The 22,790-nt window shown below is 34.1% G+C and overlaps 1 protein-coding gene across 5 annotated transcripts in view; it reads right to left on the bottom strand.

Annotated features, from left to right (window-relative positions):
* EPHA6 (EPH receptor A6) overlaps nucleotides 1-14,375 on the bottom strand; it is an 835,383-nt gene extending 821,008 nt beyond the window's left edge. For 4 of the 5 annotated variants that reach the window (XR_004385536.1, XM_032882241.1, XM_032882242.1 and 1 more), the window contains exon 1: nucleotides 13,874-14,375. Coding sequence is in view for 3 of the 5 variants with exons in the window: in XM_032882241.1 (XP_032738132.1) it covers nucleotides 13,874-14,255 (382 nt within the window). In the remaining 2 variants the exon portion in view is untranslated. The remainder of the gene's footprint in view (nucleotides 1-13,873) is intronic. The other variant, XM_032882243.1, reaches the window with a different exon arrangement.
* Nucleotides 14,376-22,790: the final 8,415 nt, after the last annotated feature.

Raw genomic sequence — 22,790 nt, 5'->3', positions numbered from 1 at the left:
GTGATCGCATGTGATCAAATTAATCCTCAGGTTGCTAAAAATCGAGAGGATGTAAAGTCAGCTCCTGGCTGGATATCAGGCAGCAAGGAGAGAACAGGATTGGTAGCTGTCACTGCAAAATGTGTTTGAAAGCTCAGCATGATGGAGCTATAGGGGTGTTAGGAAATGATATAGCGTTTATCATCCAGGAAAAAGGGGATGAAGGCAAACAGAGCCCTGTTTCTTCATTTTTGCTAAGCTATTCCCCCATTTTCACTTTGGCTGGAAACTATAGCCAAATCCCTGACTTCAGGGATCATTTTCATGAGCAAAGAACAGGTGGCCAATCTACTGTATGCATTCATAAAAGTGAAAGTGAAGCTAGTGTGGTCAAAGCATACGAAACAAGATTCCATATTGTTAAAGTACCACTTTCCCTTTTATTTCTCTAAAATCCACTTCTTATACGTTTGATCTGTATTTCCTGATAAGAGAAATGGCACACATAGCAAACACAGGAAGTGTTGTTTCTTTCCTCTTAAAATTCTCTGTCCTCTATAAATTTTCTGTGGGAATGCTATCATGTTAAATGGATCCATGCTGCCTCCTCTGAAGGGATTAGAGACTCATTTTAGGACTAGGTGAGAAAAAAATTCCTGACCCAGCTGCTGTTCTTAACCACCTACTAGGATAGGGCTAAGTTCCTGAGGAACCTCATTTAGCTGAATAGCTAAACCTTCTATCTTCAGGAATTTATTTTGGGGGGTGGTAGTGACCTAACTGTTCTTCTCTCCTTGGAGAATTTTTACTTCTATTTTCTACTCTCATTTTTCTGGAACATAACAGATTTTTGATAAAATTGTGCAGGTGAAGATGGAAGGATCCATTAACATCTCAGTCATGCAAACAACTTCAGATAGAAGAGCTGTTACTATCAATTTTAAACTGTCCTCTTGATTACTCTAAACTGACCCTAGAATTTCCATCAGGCTGTTTCTCTTATAAGGTTTCTTTTCTGGTTCTACCATCTCTCCCATGTTCTCTTTAGTAGCAGAACAAACTTTTCCACTCTTTCCCAAACAGGAATTTGTAACCTCTGTTGATTCACATGCACTCATTCAAGAAGTTTTTCCAAATAAAGGAAGTTACGTCTCTGTGAAGATTCTCCTATTTGGGGACATTTACTCTTATTCCAATTTTTCAGCTTTATAAATAAGACTGAGAAAAAAATCCCCATATATAAGTGTTAGCCTGTCTTTATGCATTTCCCAAGAATTTAAATTCATGAAAATAGAATTAATGGATCCAAGTGTATGAATAGGTTTCAATATTCTACTTAATTGCTTTCTAGAACAGTTTATATCTTCAAAAGAAATGTTTGATATCATAGCATCCTGGGAGGCATGATATACCAACCTAAAGCCATAACATATCTAGAAAATACAGTTAAATAGGATGTGCAAAGATTCTCTACACATTTAAAAAAAAAACTCAGAAAATTAACTGAGAAAAAGATCAATAGACATAATACCATAAAACTATAAAGTTCTTCAAAAATATTAACCGTTGAGAAATGAGAGCTGGGGAAGGAAACTTCTTTGCTTTTAGTTAAAGATTTAGCCTCAGATCTTGTTCAAATTCTTAGCCCCATTTTAACTGTTTTCTAGCCTTTTCCATGTGAGAAGTTTTTCAGAGCTAGGCAATATTAGAAGATTGTACATGTATGTGTGGATTCAAGATAAAGTGACACTTGCAATAAAGCCACATGAACCTGCTTTCGTGTCAGCCTTGCTCCGTGCAATAAATATTCCTTCACTTGAGCCTTTCACTTGCTCTCTTTTCCATCTATAAGTAGGTATCAGCCATTCTTGTGCATGCATGTAACATTGATCAATGTGTGCATGGATCCTCAGAAGCAAATCTTGGAGGGAGAGGAATGGTGAGTGGGGAAATTTGGGAGGTTGAAGCCAATCTTGGTATCCAAACAGTAATAAACTTATTTAAAGACAACTTGAGAGAAATACTTGGGAATTAACATGACATATGTAAAGAATTTAGACATAATAAAAAATCATAATCGTTCCAATTTAATAGCTTTGGCTATTTTAGAGATAAATTAAAAATAGCCAATTCACATGGAACAGTCCTTCCTTTTACACTGAAATAGAATTAAGTAAAAGTTTTAAATTGGAAGTTGAGAGCAACTGCATTGAACAGAATAATCTTGAACTTAGGGAATTAATATATCAGTGACAAATACAATAAAGAGGAAATTTGTGGGTTTTTCCCTTAGTTTTATAGGCACCATATAAGCTTTGTAAATTCTGGTGTCATGTCAGGAATAGAACTTTCCACCAAGCTAGTTGGGCATTTGGAGAATGGGATTCATGTTATAAGCATTATGTGTGTACAGTGTGGTATATATAAAGTCATAATCTTTTACAATTAGGATATTAAGCCTCAAAAAATATTATCAATCTAACAGAGTCTGGCAAAAAGTCAGATTCCAACAGTCTAGGTTAATCATCTCCTGTGGGAGAAAATATTTCTGGCATAGAATTAAAATAATTTTTATGACATAGCAGTAACCATATTCCAGGTTCACATAATAATTAAAGGAGAAGAAATATATTAAACCAACTATAATAACCCTTATAATGATATTTATTTTCACAGGATAGAAATAATGCCTGCACCAGCATATCATAATATAACAACAATAAAGATAGATGCATCCAAAGATATAAGTAATCCACTATGTTTATTGGCAGATTTCTAATTTTTTTTCTATTTTTTGTAACAGATGTCATTGTTTATGCACCACACCCAGTGCTCCATGCAATACATGCCCTTCATAATATCAACCACCAAGCTCCCCCAACCTCCCACCCCCCCCTTTCAAAACCCTCAGACTGTTTTTCAGAGTCCATAGTCTCTCATGGTTCATCCCCCCCTCCAATTTCCCTCAACTCCCTTCTCCTCTCAGATTTCTAATTTCTTAACTAGTCATTTAAAATCCAATTTGTAAAGAGATCTGTAATTATTTTAATTAATTGTTTTTTTTTGAGAGTACACCTTTATATTGGAGGGAAGATAAGAACCATAAAATGTTAGATTTGAAAATAAGAATATTATTGTAATTTAGGAACTAAATTGATAGTTTTAAGAGCTTTTGACATTCTAAATGTACAAATCTAAATGTCAACAGCTAATCACAGATAATCCGCTATTGATTTTTCCTTGTTTAAAAATACCAAGTTCTGGCAGCATCTTCTATCTCTCTATATTTTTATAGGTACATTTTTCAAATATAAAATGCAGGATTGTTCAGACCACAATTTACTTAATTTCTCAAGACAGATATTAGGGAATACCAGCAATTTCCAAGTTTTTAAACACTACTAAAAATATTTAACAGACTTAGGAAAGAGAATTATAATAAAACAAGAAATTAACATAGTAGGAGATAGCAAGAACCTATAGAAAGATTTTAATCTTTAAATTAAATATAATATAAACAATATGGGTATTGCCAATTGTACCTTCATCTAAAGGTAAAATATTCAGTAGAAAAAAACACATATAATCCTTTAAAAGATTCTGTGGGGTTTTTTGGTAAAAGCAGCTACCATCATTAAATATATTTCTTAAAGAACCTGATAAAACTTTGAAAGTAAAAGTCAAGTTGTACCACTTACTTGAAAGTTTTATGTTCAATGTAAGACCTTACTTACTTGAATATTTACTTCGCATTTACATGCAGAATAAATTTTAATCTTTAAGTGCAGAGGAACTATTCAATGTAACTTTAAAATTGAGGTCTCTGAAGGAGTTATTCATTTTAATTCTCTTATTAGTTTCATATATTCATGATGATAAAACCTGATAAACGAGAGGCTCATTTTCATTTCCCATGGGTAACTCAAACTTATTTGTTTGTAAAGTTTCAAGTTATTTCTCTTCATTTCATCTTTGCAATAATATATTGTTGATATTTAACTGTCAGTTATATCTCTTCCATTCCACAACACTGCCCTAAAGGTCAGGAGTAGATCTTACTTATCTCATTTCTAGCAGTCACACAAAGTAATGGCCAATATATTAAATGAATATTTATTCTCAGTGTATCCATATATTAATTCATAGAACAGTACTTTTATCTTTTCATCTCTGTAAACAACGGTTCATAGATGTGAAGTTATCTATGCAACAACTAATCCATATTACTTTGATATATAAATTGACATTTTAATTATTCACTGACACAGAAATAGCCTAATTAGTTAAACCTTAGGCTCTCAGAGCTTCCTGGCAATGGCTTGCCTTTGTATTTCCTGTGCCCAGCACAGTGGGAAAAAAGTAGCAAATATCAATATATTTCATTTAAAAATTGGATGAAGGTACACTTACTATTGGGGTAGTTTGAGAATGTTAGAAAAAATTTATAAACAAACCATGTAGTTTAAGAAATGAAGTGTTTATACTTATGTAATAAAAATAAAAATGAATAAAAAGCCCAAAGGTAACTATAGCTATATTGCAATGAAAAAGTATTTGAACACCTTATTATAGAAACAAGCTTACAGTTTTAACTGAATTTAAGACTTGGTTACATTTTTAGGAAAAAAAAAAAGAAACTTCATTTAGTTTTAATAAGCATATTAAATCTTTCAAAATCTAACCTTTAAAATAAATTCTTAAATTTTAATTTTGCTTTACTAGGTAATAGGGCTCTTGAAAAAACGCATACACAGATTTCTGATCATAAACTAGAGAATATTATAAAGATTCTTACATATTTAATTTTTATTAAACAAAGAACCAAACTGTTATCTTTAATAACTTGGGTGAACTACAGTTTTTCTAAACTACAAAATGAAGTTACTATACTATGTATGCAGTGTAAGACAGTAAAAGTTATTGTACCTACCATAAGTTTATTTTTGCTCTAATATAGTGTCATAAATATAATAGTAAAGTTGAAGCATGTTAATTTTTACTTATTTTGAACTATAGTAAGCAATATATTATACAAACAGTATGTACTTCTGAAATTTGGTTTTTTTTTTCCCAGATAAAATTGAGACCTCTTTCTGACTGTTCCCTCCTTCAATTATGCATATAAAACAACCAACTAAGAGTGAATGTTCTAGTATCCTAAAATTGTCCTATTACACTCTTAGTTTTTTGTTGAGATTTACTAATTGTAAACAAGGACACCAATGTATAGATTTCATTTAATTTTGGAAACTGACAAAACTCTTACAATTTTGTAAAATGTTCTCTACTAGTTTGCTCAGCTATTTCTTATTACATTTAATATAATTAATTATATTCATATTATATTCACTTGCAGTAACAAAATAAACATTATCTAAGTATTCTTTAAATCCAGAGGGAGTGTGGAAGAAAATTTACAGTTTGGGGTTTAAGTTTTAGCTAAGATTCTCATCAACAGACACTTCCATGTTTGTAGAAATTAAGGAATCTAAATCAGAATTTTATCCAAGATATCTAATGAGAGACCCCTTTGCCAAACGGGTTCAATTTTTAAGTAATACCATAATTCAGCTCTCTCTTCTATCTCTATTTTTCTTTCATTTTGGTATCTGTATAATCACTTAGCTACTGTGTCATATTTTAAAGTAAATTTCAGTTATCTAAACTATCAATTGGTCTCTGCACATTTTAATTCTCTGTACACTTCATTTCTATTATCTTCAGTTATATTAAAGTATCATCTGTCAGCAACACAAGGAACAAATTTCTGCCTTTTAAAGTAAAAACCAAAATACATTAAGATATAATTCAACTCAAATTTAGGGACAATCATTTATTAGTTTTTGATAATTCTTATCTGGAATACATAAATGTATTTCTTAGTATACAAAATATTTATCCTTATTAACTTGCTTAAATATACCTATTAATAAACATCGTAGGTAGGAAAATTTCAATTTGTTGATCTTTTTTTAATTGTGGGCAAATGTTTGCCTTATTCTAGATATTGCCCTTTATGTACTATCTAATAATGTGTTTCTCATTGCAAATTCATGTACCACAAAATAGAAGTATCATAATACAGTATAACCAACCTGAAAGAATATATATCCTACCGTTATTTTAAATTTAACATAATAAATGAATAAGTTATGTATATATTTACATATATGCCTACTTTTTATCAGCTCCAAATATTCACAAAGATACCTAACATTATAAGACAAAAATAACATTAATTATTTCCACCTCCTGGACATCCAGTAAAGGAGTATATTTCCTATGATCAGAAAGTAAGAATGACTTTTACACCTGAAGTTATGAAATGAAATAGGAGGAAGAGCGATGAATTCTCATTTATATCAAAGTACAGGTCATTAAGCAAGCCAAAAGCTAGAGGACTCATCAGTATCCCAGAAAAGCAGCTGAATTTATTTTTCAGAACATGGACTGAAAGTACACACTTTAACCTCAATTCTTACTACAAAGGTCAATTAAAAGGTATGCTTGCTGCTATTTCATAGTGGAAACTTAGATTTTCATTTTCAACATAAATTACAGTTTTTAATAATTAAACCACCTTAAATAAACACATCAAAATATGCCAGTCTAATATCCTTTGAACAAAAGCTCACTCCACATGTCAGTCCATGGAAAGCCATTACATATGTGAAATATATTTTGTACCATGAATATATTTTTAAGATGCACATTTGTTTTATCTTCAAATAATTAAATATATACCCATCATAAAACATTGGAAGATTCTTGTGAATCAATTTCACAAGTAAAATGCATAAAAGTTTGGTAGTATTTCTTTTCTCCCTTTCATTTCTTCCTAATAATCTCACTTATTGTAAAATTATTCATCTTATAAAAATTATCAAGTAACTAAAGGTGATTCAACATCAACAGAGCAGACTGAGTTCCTAAAGAACAGAGACTATATGATAATCATCATTTTAGCCTTAGAACCCAACATAATTCCTGAGATGCTTAATATGTGATTGTTGAGTGACTTAACTTTGAAATAAAATGTAATGTTAGATATTACTTTGAAGTAAGCGGTACAAAAATGTTCTATATTATGAGGTCTTATCATCAGTACTGCTATATATTATCACATAAAAATGTGTTTTTAAAGCATTTCTAATTGAATTTGTATCTAGTTTTAAGGAAACAAATTTTTCTTGCCAGATCTGAAAAGAGACTGGAAACTTGTCATTGAATTATACCTTCTGGGAGGGAAATTTCTCCTTGAACCCTTACATATGGTAAGGACACTACCTAGCAAATAGTAGACCTTCAGTAAATATCTGTCTAAAGAGTGGATGTTTCTATTTGGTTTTAAAATATCTACTATTGAAAACTGAAGTTGTATATCCCATAAGAAGTTAAATGTTTATTGAATGAAAATAAATATAAAAATAGCATTTTTCAGAACATTCTAAGCACTCAAGTAAAATGTGAGATTTACCATTTTGAATGTATATTTAAGAATATTTGAAAATGTTTAAATGAAGTCTCTCTAGAATATGAATTTTCTAAATATACCCTAAGTATGTATGCCTATTAAGTTAGGACAATTTAGTTTCCCTATATTTAATAATGGCACTCGTATAATATTATTAAAAGACAACTCAAAGTAATGGATAATTAACTAGTCAGGGAAATCTTTTAAATGACATGCAATTTACTATTGTTTAGTGGAAAACCTGTTTCTTCCCTCACCCTGTCCCAAGAATATCATATAACCTAAAATCTCATTTACTGTGTCTCTTAGAAACTTTCTGAACATTGGTTTCCCTTCATTTTAGCAAAATGCAGAGAAAAAAAAAGATTAATGGAAAATATCTGAAACACATCTATTTTATATCTAGTATCACTTAGATTTTTTTGTTTTCAATAATAATAATCTGATCCTAACAGAAATGAATAAAACTGGTGCATAAGCCAAACTTCTAAACATTGCTCTTTTTAGCTAAAAACTAGATTCTGTTGGGATTACTATACTGCTTTGTGAAGATGGACCCATTCACTTGTGCCATTATCCTCTCTGACAAAAAAAAATAGCTATATATGGAAAACTATGTTAGAAATGCATTAACAAATGGCATTTGATCCAGTATGAATTCATGTTACGTATAACCACTTGAAATAGCAAAACTGTACTATTAAATTACATTTCAAACCACAGTTTGAGCTGAATAAAATAGAAAATGGGTATTTCACCCCATCCCTCATATCTCATGTCAATTACCAGTACTTATATATAGCAAGGTAATTTTTATGGGAAGTAATTAAAAATTTGTTTGGACCCCATGGGGGAAAAAATGATATAAATGTTGAATATATACATTTACTTCTCTGTAAAGATAAGATGGTTCCATAAATTTTACTTCCCAAATGCACCTCAAATCCATCTTTTTTTCTCCATCTCTGTTACCAACCACCACACTAGGTCAGGCCCCTATAACCACTCTCTTGAACAAACTGCAGCAAACTCCTAATTCTACTCTCGCCATCTGCCAATTATCTCTTTGCTCACTAGCCATAATGCTCTTAAAGTGAAAATTTGTTGAACTCTCTCAACAGTTTCCCATTTTACCTACAATAATATTAAAACACTACTTCTTACCATGACTCCTTTTCTTCTCTATAGGATCTAGTTCCTAACCATCTTTCAAACCTTACACTGTGCTACTCTGTTCGTGTTCAGTAAGTTCCAATCACACTGAACACACATTTCTTCAAATGTGTCAAGCTCATTTCCCTTCAAGATCACTGCCCAGGCAGTTCCCTATACCTAGAATGCAGTTCTCTCTACTCTATGATTAGCTTTCTCCTCCCTAGAATGTGGCTCAAATGTCACTTCCCACTCTAATGAAATTACAAACTGATCAAAATTCTATAGACCCAGTATCTCACATATGTTGCACACATTAAATATGCATTATTTTAAAATATTTTTAAATTATTTTTTAAAAAAGAACATGATAGATGTAGAAAAAATTTACTCTGTATAAGTTTAGTTTGATTATAATTGACTGTATTTTGGGCAAAGTCAACCCATTTTGATTACTTAACTATATGTATTGATCTCCACTGTATTTACACTCCCCAAAAAGTGTTGAGTCAAAGACAAGGAAGAAACTTCTGTTACTGCTGGAGTCTGGTTGATGTACAGTATAAAATACTATCTATCCTTTCACCATTTTGGACAAAGGCAGTATGTAGTCAGAAGTACTCAGGTGTGTGAAGAAAAAGACTGAAACACGGTGCCAGCAATGGGGAAAAAAGATTGGGAGAAGGAAATACAAGAAATCTATAATGCCTTTTGAGCTAGTTTATACTGGCAATGATGAGAGAAGAAAGAAAAGGATTTCTACTCTAATATTTTTCTTAACATTTAATTTTGTAACAGAAAAGTAATGCAAATCTATACAGAAAAGTTTGAAAATATAAAAAAGTTAAAAAATGTAAACATTAATTTGGTCTTATACCTTAGATATATATTTTTCCTCTTAAGAAAATCCAAATAAGGGGCGCCTGGGTGGCTCAGTGGGTTAAAGCCTCTGCCTTCGGCTCAGGTCATGATCCCGGGGTCCTGGGATCGGGCCCTGCATCGAGCCCCGCATCGGGCTCTCTGCTCAGCAAGGAGCCTGCTTCCTCCTCTCTCTCTGCCTGCCTCTCTGCCTACTTGTGATCTCTGTCTGTCAAATAAATAAATAAATAAACAAAAAATCTAAAACAAAAACAAATAAAACCACTTTATTCATGGTACTTCTGGTTTGAAGAAGAGATTCTTAAAGAACACTATAATTTTTACACATGAAAAAGTTTTTAGATATGGTCTCATACTAAACCCAGAGCAAACAATACTTATATGATCAATACATATCAAAGATTTTATCTTTCTACTTTGAATACTAATCATAGTGAATAATTATACAATGATTTATTCTATTTGTAAATATACGATAACTTTACATTGTAGGTTGTTTTTGTACTTATATTTAATTAGGAAGGCATGTGATTACAATCTCTGCACCTTTACAACTATGAATAGTTTATCCCTAAAAATTTAATCTAGGTGAAAGTTCTTTTAGAAATATACATTTTAAATCATCCAGTTTCTCTCATTTAACAAAATTTTTAATATAATCAGTAAAGTTGACTCAAACTTTCTGAAAAATTTTCGATTCATACCTTTCTATAAATATAAGAACAGTATTTAGTTTTACAGTTTGTGAACAATGCTTATGGAAGTTCAACTAATTTAAGGCTATAAATTTCATTAAGCAGATATTTTTCTGCTCAGTTATGCTCACCTTTATTTACAAACAATAAGTAGATTTTACATTCAATTTAATGAATTCAATGAAACTAACAAATCAGACTATTGTTTTGCTTGTTTACTTAATTTGTCCTGAGTTCCCTGGAAAAAAACCAGAAGATCAACTCACACAATGTTGGTAGTAAAATGAGTTCACTAGACCCTTGCATGCAAACCATATTTTGCTTGAACGAATTATTTCAATATCTGATTATTTTTGGAAACATGACCTGAAGAAATAAGTGAACTCTTTTTGGCTATACAGTACTATTTGCTAAAGCAAAGTAATCTTTGAATAAATGGACGCCTGGTGGCTACTAACCACTGTAATTGATAAACTTGGTTACTTACACAGGAAACAAGATAATGCTTTACATTTACCTAAATTTCCAGAACAGAAATAAAAGCTTATGTAGAGAAAAAGTAGAATCTGTTATTTTTAAATAAAAATTGGCAAAACCTAATAAATGCTGTGGTTTTAAATAGAGGGAAAAGTAATGGAATAAGAGAAATTTGAACACAAATCATGTTTTCACTTACTTGATCAGATAAAGTGATCTAGGAAGCAACTCTACTTTCTGATCGATTCAAGGAGGTTTAGGTGATAGGAAGAGAGAGTCAAATTGATTTATTTTGTCTTTATAGTGCAGAGCTTCAGAGCCAGTTAAAGGGCAAGAGATGCTTCCTATAGTCAATTTACTCTCAGTAACTTGTTAAGCACCATGTTAAAAATTAGGTAGTTCACTTTTTTGTCATTTTCATTTTGCCCTGCCTACATATGGAAAAATAAGAGAGGGAAAGAAGGTGAATCTATTCATTTCAACCATGATACATTTTTATATAATTTGGTAAAAACAGATAAGTAACATTAAAAAACTTACTTTGTATATATCCTTAATCAGAAAACAAGTTATATAAAAATGAAATTTTGTCCTCTAACAAATTTAAGAAATAAAACAAATTCCATTAAGTCTTAGGAAAAGTTACTAGGAAAACAAATGCTATCTCCTTAAAATTAAATAATAATCATATTACTAATATTTACTATCATGTGTATAACAAATCTATTTTACATTTTATATTATTTTTATATTGTATATGCACTGTAATGGCCTGTTTTCAATGTTTAAAAACTGATATGTTTTAATTCATGTTATTTATGAAACTGCAAGTTAAAAAAATCACCAGAATATTAATAATAATGTTCTGAAGTTTGACATTTTTTAACCATTCATATGATGATTTCAGTATTCAAAAGTTATTTCAAAATAACATAAGGCGTAATTTATAATCACTATGAGTTTAGACTGTATAAAGCATTTTATAAGCTATCATTTGTGTATGATAAAAATACCTGAGCATAGTTTTTCTAAAATTTTGTATTGAAGAACTCCTAAATTTTACCCAGCTTAGACTTTAGGTAAAATATTAGTCAACTATAATCTTATGCATAGCCTGTGTTTCTACTGTAACAGTGAAAATTCAGAGCTTTAGTAGTCTACCTTTAATGATCCTACTTAATGGATGGGTAGACTGAGTATTATTCATTCAAAAGACATTGTTTAAGCTAATTGATGAAAACCCATAAATTATATACATGGTAAATATTTTAGGTTAGACGTCTTTAAAAACTATGGGAAAGTCATTACAATAAACAAATAACAATTATTGCAAAAGGATAACAAATAACTCCTCCATGCCCTTAAATTTAATATGAATGTGAAAGGTTATACTTTAACACTTGACACATTTTGGTAGAATGGCACTTTAGTTGTTCGGAGATTCTTATATGTGTTTTATTTATGTTAGTTTCCTCAGGGCCTACGATAGTAACTGGTACATCACAGACACTTAATGAGAAACTAAATGCTGATTTAGGGAAATTATTGCATTGAAGTAACTGTTAAAGATTTCTGGTAAATGACTCTCTTTTTAGTGAGGCTACTAAAGAGGTGTATATTAACATACTAAATACTAACATATAGTACAATATAAATGTCTGAATTTCTGATTATTAAAAATTGTTTTTCTCTCCCTACAAAAAAAGTTCAAGTAAATAATTTTATGTTATTTTTTACAATGTTCTATTTTCAGAGATATATTAAGTAACTACTCCTTCAATATGTAATGCCAATGGAAACAAATGAGGAATGTGTGTGTGGAGGTATACACCACCACAGACAAGTATGGCACTATAGGTGGCACTTATTTTCTTTATCTTCAAAGGCATGACAATTATGTATGATTTCCAAATTTACATATGCATTTGTGATTGCAATCTAGCAGGTAAAAAAGAAAGAAGGAAAGAAAGAAAGAAAGAAAGAGGAAAACATGTCCAAAGTACCAGCCATATAAATAAGAACTGATACTTATTCTGCATGATTGTCTTTCCAAGTAAAATAAAATAGTCTTATGTTGACAACAAAAAAGGCTGTGTTGTTTTACTTGCCTTCTCATTTAACCTTCTCATCCTCACAAAGCAAGTGCACACTTTCATGTCATCTGACCTCCATTTTTATATCCGCAAGTTATTTCAAGGCCTTACATGTTAACTGGTAACTATAACTTAAGTTTTATATTTGAGATCTTTAGAAAAGTGTGACATAACAGGTGACATATTGATGGTCATCACAGCACCAACGAAAGCATCCAGCCAGGTACATGCTGGAAAACTTTTATGGAGGTTCGCAGCTTGCTTCAAGGGATTTAGATTATGCAGGTGATATTTTTATAGATCCTTAAATATTCATAGCAGAAATCCACTGAGATATGTATCATAAAGACTGTTGAACAGAAGAAAAGAAAATCTTCAAAATTCCCAGTTTTCTACTTGGTAAACCTGACTTCCACTTTTCACATACTATTCAGTTTCACTTTACACTTTACCTACTGAAACAAAGTCGTCTTGCTAAAAAATCTGCCAGTGACTCAACTTTATGAATAGGATATTCACAACTTGGAAATTCACACTTAATGTTTGTCTCCCCGAGCCCCACCCCCACCCCTGCCATCTCAAGGAAGAAACCACAAAAATAAATCTGGGCATCTGGTCCAGGAATAATTTCGAACAAGTCTACATTCGGTCTGGATGGGGTAAGGGGGCTGCGGCTGGGCGAGGGCGGTATAGCTACCACACGCAAAAGGCTGGTATCTGGTCCTAGAGTACAGCGGGAACTATCTGCTTTCATGAAGGCAAGGGAGAAGCTACATGTTACCGTGCTGCGAGCAACCGCGAAGGGCCGTAAATCTGTTAAACCTGTGCCACGGAGCCTGACCTCCTGCGGAGACAGCACTGCCGGGAGAGGTCCCGCGGCCTCCAGCGGTGGGACCCAACTGCTGCTGATGCCCACACATCCGTTTAAAGACATTTGGGAGCAAAAGGGACAGCAACTCCTGAGGTCGCCAGTCCCGGCGCTCTGGTAAGCGGACATCCTTCGACCTCTCCTGTGGTGAGCCCAGAGTAGCCTACCCCGCGACGGTTACCTGCAGGAGGCTACCAATGCACCGGTCCACAGAGCACCCGCCTCCTCCTGCCCCCTCCTCCTCCCCGTCCCTTACCTTGGTTGTTGGAGACGTGACTGCAGTCGCCTGGCCAAGCTGTCAGCAGAGGCAAGAAGAACCCAAATTGCAAAAGAAATTCCCGGACTTCACAGCCCCCCATGACTCTCCCCAGCTCTCTTCTTGTCCCACTTAAAGAGAAGTGACTGCAGCGAGGCCAGGTGTTTTGCGTAGGGTAGGGGTCCGGGTCCACGTCTTCTTCCTCCTCCTCTTCCTCTTCCACCCGGCCCGCAGGAGGTGTCCCGGGGCGCCCCCCGCGCGAGGCCCCGGGGACAGGGCACGAAGGTCCAGGCTGCCCAGGTGCAGGCGCAGCTGTTTCGGAGGAGGACGCTGCCTGCGGCGCCAGGGACCTCCTGGCGGCTGTAAGCGAGCGGAATTGCATCCACCACCGTGTCCCGCTCGCGCGAGGACTATTCACTTGGGCCCGGGAGAGCGCGCGCGCAGGAGCGAGCTCGGGCTGTGGTTTGGGGGAGGGGAGCGATGTGGCGGGGGAGGGCGCCTCACGGGGGGGAATAAGGGAAGGGACGACCAGGCGCAGCGGGCAGTTCAGGCGGCCCGAGAGCCTCTCCGGACTGATGTGGGGGACTTGCGGAGCCCAAAGACGGAGAGACAGAGCAGCAGTGAAGCGGCACGGGGATCGCGGGCACTCCTCGGGCCGGTGTGGCCAGAGCCGAGCAACGCAGGTGGCTCCGCGGGGCCGCGAGTAGTCCAAGCGAGCTACGTACGGGCTGCGCCCCCAGCACCTCGCCTAGGTGGCGACAGCAGCGCTTGAACAACGGACACCTCCAACTCCGCCGCGTGCGCGAAGAGCCTCGGCCTTGGCAGCCGCTTTCTAAGCATCTCTGGGGCCGGACTTAGTCCCCCAAGCACTTTGCTTCCCATTTCCCGGCAGCAGCGCCGAGCGCTTTAGGACTAGTCAGCCCCTGACACCGCTTCCCCCTGGCTTCATATTTCCGCCGCTGGAGGGGGTAAGTGCTGTGGGCCAGTGCTCCTGGTCTGGGGCGAGCCTGGTGGCGGCCGCCAACCTAACCCCCCCTCAGCTCGGATCGCCCAAACTTGCCCACTCTGGCGAGCGCTTCAACTTTGTGGCCGCCTCCGCGGCTTCGAGTCCTAGTAAACCAAAAAGAGAGAGCAAGCAGCTGAGGAGAGTCACATCAGGCTGGATACCGGCGGGTGCCAGGCGCCGCGGCTCACTGAGGTCTTCGCGTCGCGTGTGGAGGTGACTCCGCGGTGGAGGTCACAAGCATTGTCGCAGTCATGGATGCTGCGATTTCCGGGGCCCGGAGCGCCCCTGGGGTGCCCCCGGCGTGGCAGGGTAGGACTGTGCGCTCCGTACAGCCCGAAGGCTGAGAGGCGCGCGGCAACATCCGCGGCGTCGCCGAGTGCGCGGCGAGCGGACTGCTCTCTCCACGCAAGCCGCCCCCTCGCGGCACCTACTCCCTCCCAGCGCTCGGGTTGGTGGGAAGCAGCGGACTCACTAGCTATTTGGTGGGATCACGCGGCTCTCAGCGCAGGGCCGGGGCAACACGCAGTGCTAACAGAGAGAGGTCCCGCGTCCGGAGCCCTCACGCCCTCGCCCCGCGGCCGAGGCGGGCGCCGAGCGCAGGGCCGAAACCGCCAGCTTTCTTGAGCTCTGCCAAGCCTTGCGCTCGGCCCTCCTGGCAGCCGTGGCGCGAATGCTGCCAGTTCGGCGCTAGAGGGTGTTAGTCGACAACAAAAATGCCTCCACTGTCGCAGGTAGAGGCGACTCCTTACACAAGGAAGGAAAAAGGAAAGAGGGATGCTCTCAGACTAAACTTAATGCTGTGTTTTTTGTTTTGTTTTTTTGTTTTGTTTTGTTTTGTTTTTAGGGCGGCGCCGAGCAACCCATATCGCTAGTGAGGGGTTCTGTAATAGTTCTGTAATAGTTTATTCGCTGTTATTGTTATTAGCGTCATCATTTTCTTTCAGTCACAGTCTAGTGAGGTTGAAAGCCCACCTCAAAACTCAGGATATTTTGAAGAAATATTTATGGCAATGGAGAAAGCTGAACCTAGAAGAGCAAAGAGCGGTATTATAAAGGGTAGAATGATATATTCAAAGTGGGCAGAGGGCTATGGCACAGTGGCACGTGTTGGGGAAATGGTAGATCAAGGAGCAAAGGGTCAGCGTTCCACGCTTACAGAATTCTGGAAGAGAAAGGATCTTCCCCTTTGATGTGTTTGCTGTCGTGTTTGTGTCATATATGGTAGATGAAGTTCCGTTATTGGCTTAAAATCAGCTGGAAGCGGAGAGACAAGGGCAGCGAAAAAGAGGTCGTACGTCTAATTCAGCTGCGTGGAGAGAAATGTGAAATCCAAGTGATTTGGGGAATGTAAGGAAGGTTTCTGATTGGTGACTGTACTTTCACTCTACTTGTAAATCCTAACACTGCCTCTCTTTAAAGGTGTCCACGCCAATTTAAATATATGCAAATCACTTATGAAAAGACAACCAAGTATAGAGTTTATATATTCATACTTAAAGGAGTAAATTTTGATTTTACTACTGATTTTACCACTCTTACTGATGTTGACTGACCATATGGGTATTTGCAGACTCAGCTTATAATTTGCAAACCGTAAAATTAAAAGGCTGCTTTATAATGTAAATTGTTAAGTCTAAATAAATGTTCTTAGAAGTGTTAAGGATTCATTATACTGATGATCAATCAATATTTTTTCCAACAATTTTTTACTTACTGTCAAAGAATGTATTTCCGTGACCTTTCTAAAGTTAGATTTCAGTTTTTAAACTGGATTTCTATATTTACCCCGACCTACAGTTCACTTACAATACACAACTTTTGTTTGTTTAAATAAGTCATAGTGAAGCATGACATAATATATTACTTACCTGGTCAAGTAATTGATAGTCATATTCTGTTTTTGGTTTTTAAGAAAAAAAAATTACAAGATTTTCATCAATATTAAAATAAAAGTATGCTTTCTATATTTAGATATTGTCAATTGTGTTTCTAGAAGATAATGACCTCTTAAGTAAAAACTCATTTTAAAGAACATGAATGAAAATATAATTATCATGACCTTGGGCTATTTTGAGATTCCAAAAGAATAACTGTAACTCCTTGACCACTGTTATACATTGTATGTACATATAAATACACATATTTATATATACACATACACACGTGTATATAGATATTCATTCTCAAGTATTTGTTGAGCTCTTTTATGTGCTCAGCTCTCTTCACTTAGAGACAAATTGAAAATCTAAGTAAAACTTATTTTTTAAAAGCTAACTTTTTATTTAAAATATAGTCATGGTTATCTTATGTGAGGTAGAAGCAATTTCACTTAACAGAAATGTACTTGCTTTTTGATTTTCTAGCAGTGTTGATATATTTGCTGACATGTGACAGTTTCAAAATTATAAGCCACTCAGTGAACCAGATGCAATATTCATGTAGATTTATCTGCACTTGTCTGTTTGAATCATACCCATATTCAGAAAAGCATTCATGTCTCATTCTTCAGTACTATATTCAGAATTCTTTTGTATTCTTTCAGACTGCTATTCTTCATGATATATGGTACATACACCAGGTCTGGATTCGGGTAAGAATGATTAAATTTTCATTAAATAAGGAATATATGAGGTAAAAGGGATTAAGAGGTACAAACTTCTACTTATAAAATAAATAAATCACAGGGATGAAAACTAAAGTATAGGGAATATAATCAGTAATATTGTAATAACTTTGTATAGTGATGGATGGTAACTACACTCATCATGGTGAGCATTTCATAACGTAAAATGTCGACTCACTTTGTTGTACACTTAAAACTAATATGATATTGTATATCAACCCCTGTTCATTTAAATATATATATATAAAACACTGAAACTAGTGTAAGCTTCCATTTATAGTAGAAATAATAGTGTTCACAAATACTATTTGCTTTTTAAAATGATGAAAGAAAAGACTCAACCTGCAATTAATCCCTTTGAAGAAAAAAAAGGATTATAATGTTTAATACTCAGCATGTTTCAAGGCTTAAGAAAGTCGTAAGTATTTTATTCTAGTAGAAGAGTAAATTAATCCATTTATATCTGTAATTTGCATTTTCTAAGGTCAGAGTAGAAGCAACATAAATAAAAAGTGTTGATTCTCAGGTATGTCAAAACATCAGGTCTTAAAATATTAGTTTAGTACTTTGAATAGCTATAATTGTCTAAGTCTTTTTTGTTAATATAAAATTTAGAGACATGCTGCAAGCTATTATTGCTGGCATGTCATCAACTTTAAACTATAAATTCATTAAAAGCTTAAGTTTTATGTTTTACCATGTAGACCACTAAAATAAAAAAAAATCCACAAAGTCAAATATAGTTAATTTGTGGCCTTTTGCTTTAAGAAAATATGTAATCAGAAGGAAAACACGCTTCAGAAATTTTTCTTTGATATTAGGAGGTAGTTAATATTTTTCTGCAAGAAGACATGCAAAACAGTGTTGGGTATTTTACTTTATTGTTAGTGTATCAAGTCTTATAATTTTCACAGAAAAAAGAACCAACTTGAGGCTAGATAAACATGATGGTTTATTCTGCTGTGATATTGCATTTTATCTTTGTGTTATATGACACTTTATAATAAAAGAAAATATATGTATAAATATGTACACATTATATACATATGCATCATATACAATATGTACACATACATACACATTATGTTGTATCCTGTATATCATACACATCATGTACACATCATATATGTTATATGTGTGTGTGTGTGTATGTGTGTGTGTGAGTGTGTTTGTAATTCAATGAAAACCTCTCTCTAGTACTTTTGTAATTCAGTAACATACACCATATGAGATTTCCATGTGTATCTATGCTAAGCATTATGGGGAAGGTACAAAGATTACTTGGATTTAGTTCCTAACCATCAGAAGTTTGTATTATATTGAAGTCACAGACATATGAATTTTTCCAATAAAAATGCATTATATGTTATCCCATAGTGGAGTTTCAAATTACTATGGTTAAGTAAGAGGAAAGGAATCATGCCCTCACCCTTTAAGACATAGATCTTTACCGTTACTACTTTTGCTTAAACTTTTGGTGAGGATTGGTTCATCCTCTGAAAGCTAACTCAAGAACTTTTATTAGTGTCAAGTACAGTACTAAAGTTTATGCAGAATGGTCAAATGAGTCGACCAGATTAAACTTATTTGCCTTTTTAATAAGGTTTACTCAAGAGTCTGTGTGGCATCAAGTATCCACAAAAATTAATTTTACCTAAATTATGTACATAATTTTTAAATTATATAATTTATTTCAGTTTTATTAGTAACACTTTAATTCAATATCTTTTTCATGCCTAGTTGAATGAAAAACTTCATTTCTATTGAATAATAAAAAATATCCTTAAAGAGCGTATTCTAAATATCAAAAAGAGAACAACAAATGATAGAAGTAAAACTACCTTTAAAAAAACCCTTGTATACGGAAATACACCTATTTCCATCATTAAAAATAAGATAATACCACAAGAATACTGATATTAATTTCTATTCAGGTATTCGAATTAGTCTATCAAAATAGACTTCGTCTATCAAATCGTGTATTATACACGCGTTAAGACACTTCATGCTCTGCTTCAGGAAATGACAAAGCTAGGTTTTGCAATACAAATTCTTGGGTATGTCAAATAGTTAAATGTTAAATTTACTAATATTATCCATGTTAATAATCATATCAGCCAAACATTTTAATTATCTTGATACAAATAATTTAAAACATGTTTTCTTACTATAAATTAGAGGTAGATTAAAAGTGTCAAATGAAGTGATTAACACATCTCAAACTGGATTTTGTAAGTAAAGTTCTTTTTATAAAAATGTTTCTTATAATAGTTTAGTTTGGAGGTAGATACCATGTTTGCATTTTTGAAGTTCTGTATTTTTTGATGTATATTAAACTTAAAAATATAAAAATTCTTGAATGACATCTCATTATATTTCCAAGTGATCTATAACAACCCAATGAAAACTTAACATGCCTAATATTTACATTTTATGTCAGGGGTTCCACATAATTTTAATCATAGCGTGTTTCTTACTATGGCTGTTAAAATGTTTTCATGGAATACAAAAATTTTCAGTGTCACCTTTTAATTATTATGTGGTTAAAAATTATATGTAATTCATTTATACCATTTGACAATGTATGGTTCTTCATAGTTTTGCCTAACTTTGATCACATATACAACTTTCCCAAGAACCTCAAGAAGTTTTTAGAGCAGAGAAAGTTTCTTTTACATCTCTACAAAAATAAAAATAAATAAATAAATAAATAGCTGTTTAAATACTAATTATATTTTAGTCAAATTTACCATCTTTAGTAATCCTTTAATAAAAGATAATTGAACTCTTACATATTTCAACTTAAAAAAGTACCTACTTGCCATTTTTCTGTTTGTTAAAGGTCATTAAATACTTAAGTCATTATAACTTTATAACTTATTATGTGTGAATAATATATACTACATGTCTGATGTGCCCATTCTGAGTTGCTTTGAAAATGGACTTGTGCTACTCAGGAACTAAATCCAGGTATAGAGCCCAGATGAGACTTCTCTAGTATCCCACTGTTAAATCCTATTTATGGTTCATAGTATTAGAAGTATAATGATGTTCATAGTATTTGGAATTCGATTGTAATATCTTTGCCACTTTTAGAGGTAAAAATAAAATTTTATACATTAATGAAGAAAAGCAAATATAAACACTAGTTTGACTTTGATTATTATTATTATATAGTCAAAGACTATTCTTGATTTATTTCTTCCTGATTTATTTTGCATCATGGTTTAAGATATATAAGAAATTGGAAGCATATTCATGCTTTTTTTTTTAGTATTTTTATCCAATAAAAATTAAGTTTCTTACTCATTAAGCATCTGTACAATTTCCAAATAAGATGTTAAGAACCTATGTGATTATTCCAAAACAAATGCTATATTAATGCTGCCTAATAGAACTTAGTGCAATGTTAGAGATCATATATATATATATATATATACATACATATATGTATATATATATCTGTGTTGTTCAATACAATGGCCACTAGCCACATCCACACAGAGCTTTTCAGTGTTTGAATGTAGTCTAGTATGACTGAGGAAATGAATTTTAGTTTTTCTTAACTTTAATAAATATATAATTAAATATCCATGTGTGGCAGTGGCTACCACATTGGATAACACAGATTTTATATATATGAATATAGATACACTTTTATTCTCTCTCTCCATAGATAGAGTTTTGTTTTCAAAACTTCCATGTTTATGATTGGGGAAATTAAGAAAGGGATTTGAAAATCAGGTAAACATTGCACACAGTACACTTTTTACAAGAACAGCTATTCTTCCTACAGCAATTCTGTCACACACAGTCATGTTTATCATGAGCAAAAATGTAACACACTTTGAACAGTAACTCTGCTGGTACATGTGTTTACACGGTCTTTAAAGCTAGCCTGACATGATGTGCTTTTTTTTATACTACATTGAGTTGGTCAGAAGACATTAAAAACCGTCACCTGATAGAAATCCATATTATTTAAAATTATTTCAATTCTGAATAAGATTACTTGCCCAGTGTGCCTAATCTTGGATGCTACAATTTTAAAAATCGCTCAAAAGCTGCCATCAACACTGCTATGCCTACTGTGACCATTACATGGCCAGGGTTTCACAAAATTACAGTGAATTGAGAGACTCAGTAACAGTAGAGGAGGTTCCAAAACTAATAACCTTACCCAGAGATTTGTTAAAGAAGTAGCAAGATTTTTGCCTTGAGATGCTGTAACATGTTTGTCTTTCTGTTTGTTTTTTTTTTTTCTCTCTTTAGTTGTAGATTTGCATGTTAACATATTGGCAGGATACCATTCTCATGTTAGTAGATTTTTTTAAAATATGAGGATTCTTAGGAAAGCCTGAGAATCTGTTTACCACTGTTTCATTTATATCATATCCTGTGTGTCACTTGATACTATCATTCTGTAACTTTAATTTGCCATAAGCACCATAAAAGAGAGAGAGAGAAAAGAAAATCCAATAAAAATGTCATCTCCTAAAGAAATCTTGAAATATAATAAATTATTAATTTTTCTGTTACTTAGAAAGCAATTACATAGTTTTTACTATGCGCCAGATACTATCTGAGTACAAATAATAATTTCAGATAATAATTACAAATATTAATTATAAATAGGAATTCCATTTATCCTCAAAACAACACTCTGAAGTTGTTGCTTTTGTTATCCTTATTTTATAGATTAGAAAGCTGCAGCACGGAACTTGCGCAGTCACCTAGCCAATAAGTGTTAAAGCAAGGATGTGAACCCAAGCAATATGGCTCTGAAAGCTATGACTTTCATTGCTATGCTCCCTCCCTTGTATCCTTGCATGTTGAACCAAATATACACAAGAATACACATATTTATTTCCATATTTCTGTGTCTCTTGCTATGTAAAATGTATTGAATTCTATAAAATTAAGCTCAGTTCGTGGAGTATTTTCAGTGAATTTTCTTCTCAATTTTTACTGTTCCCAAAGGACCTCATTCTTCTTTCTCATGACTCAACATTTATATTTGGTGACTCTTGCAGGATAATTTTTTTTTCTTAAAATTTTTCTTTTAAATGGCACCTGTCTCCCAATACTACTAACTCATATTTGTTCAGCTATTATATTTTGCATTCCATGAATGCATCTTTCTCTAGGTACTGAGTATTAAAGCAGTGAACAAATGGACAAAAAAGTTTGCACACACAGAACTTACATTCTAGGGTTAGTATGTAATAAGTGCATATCATATGCCTCACACTGTTCTAAATACATTATACATGTTAGTCCATTAATAT

The sequence above is a fragment of the Lontra canadensis genome, unplaced genomic scaffold, assembly GCF_010015895.1.
Source record: "Lontra canadensis isolate GAN:19392208 unplaced genomic scaffold, GSC_riverotter_1.0 scaffold80, whole genome shotgun sequence".
Lineage (NCBI taxonomy): Eukaryota > Metazoa > Chordata > Mammalia > Carnivora > Mustelidae > Lontra > Lontra canadensis.
This window is presented reverse-complemented; position numbering and strand designations above follow the sequence as displayed.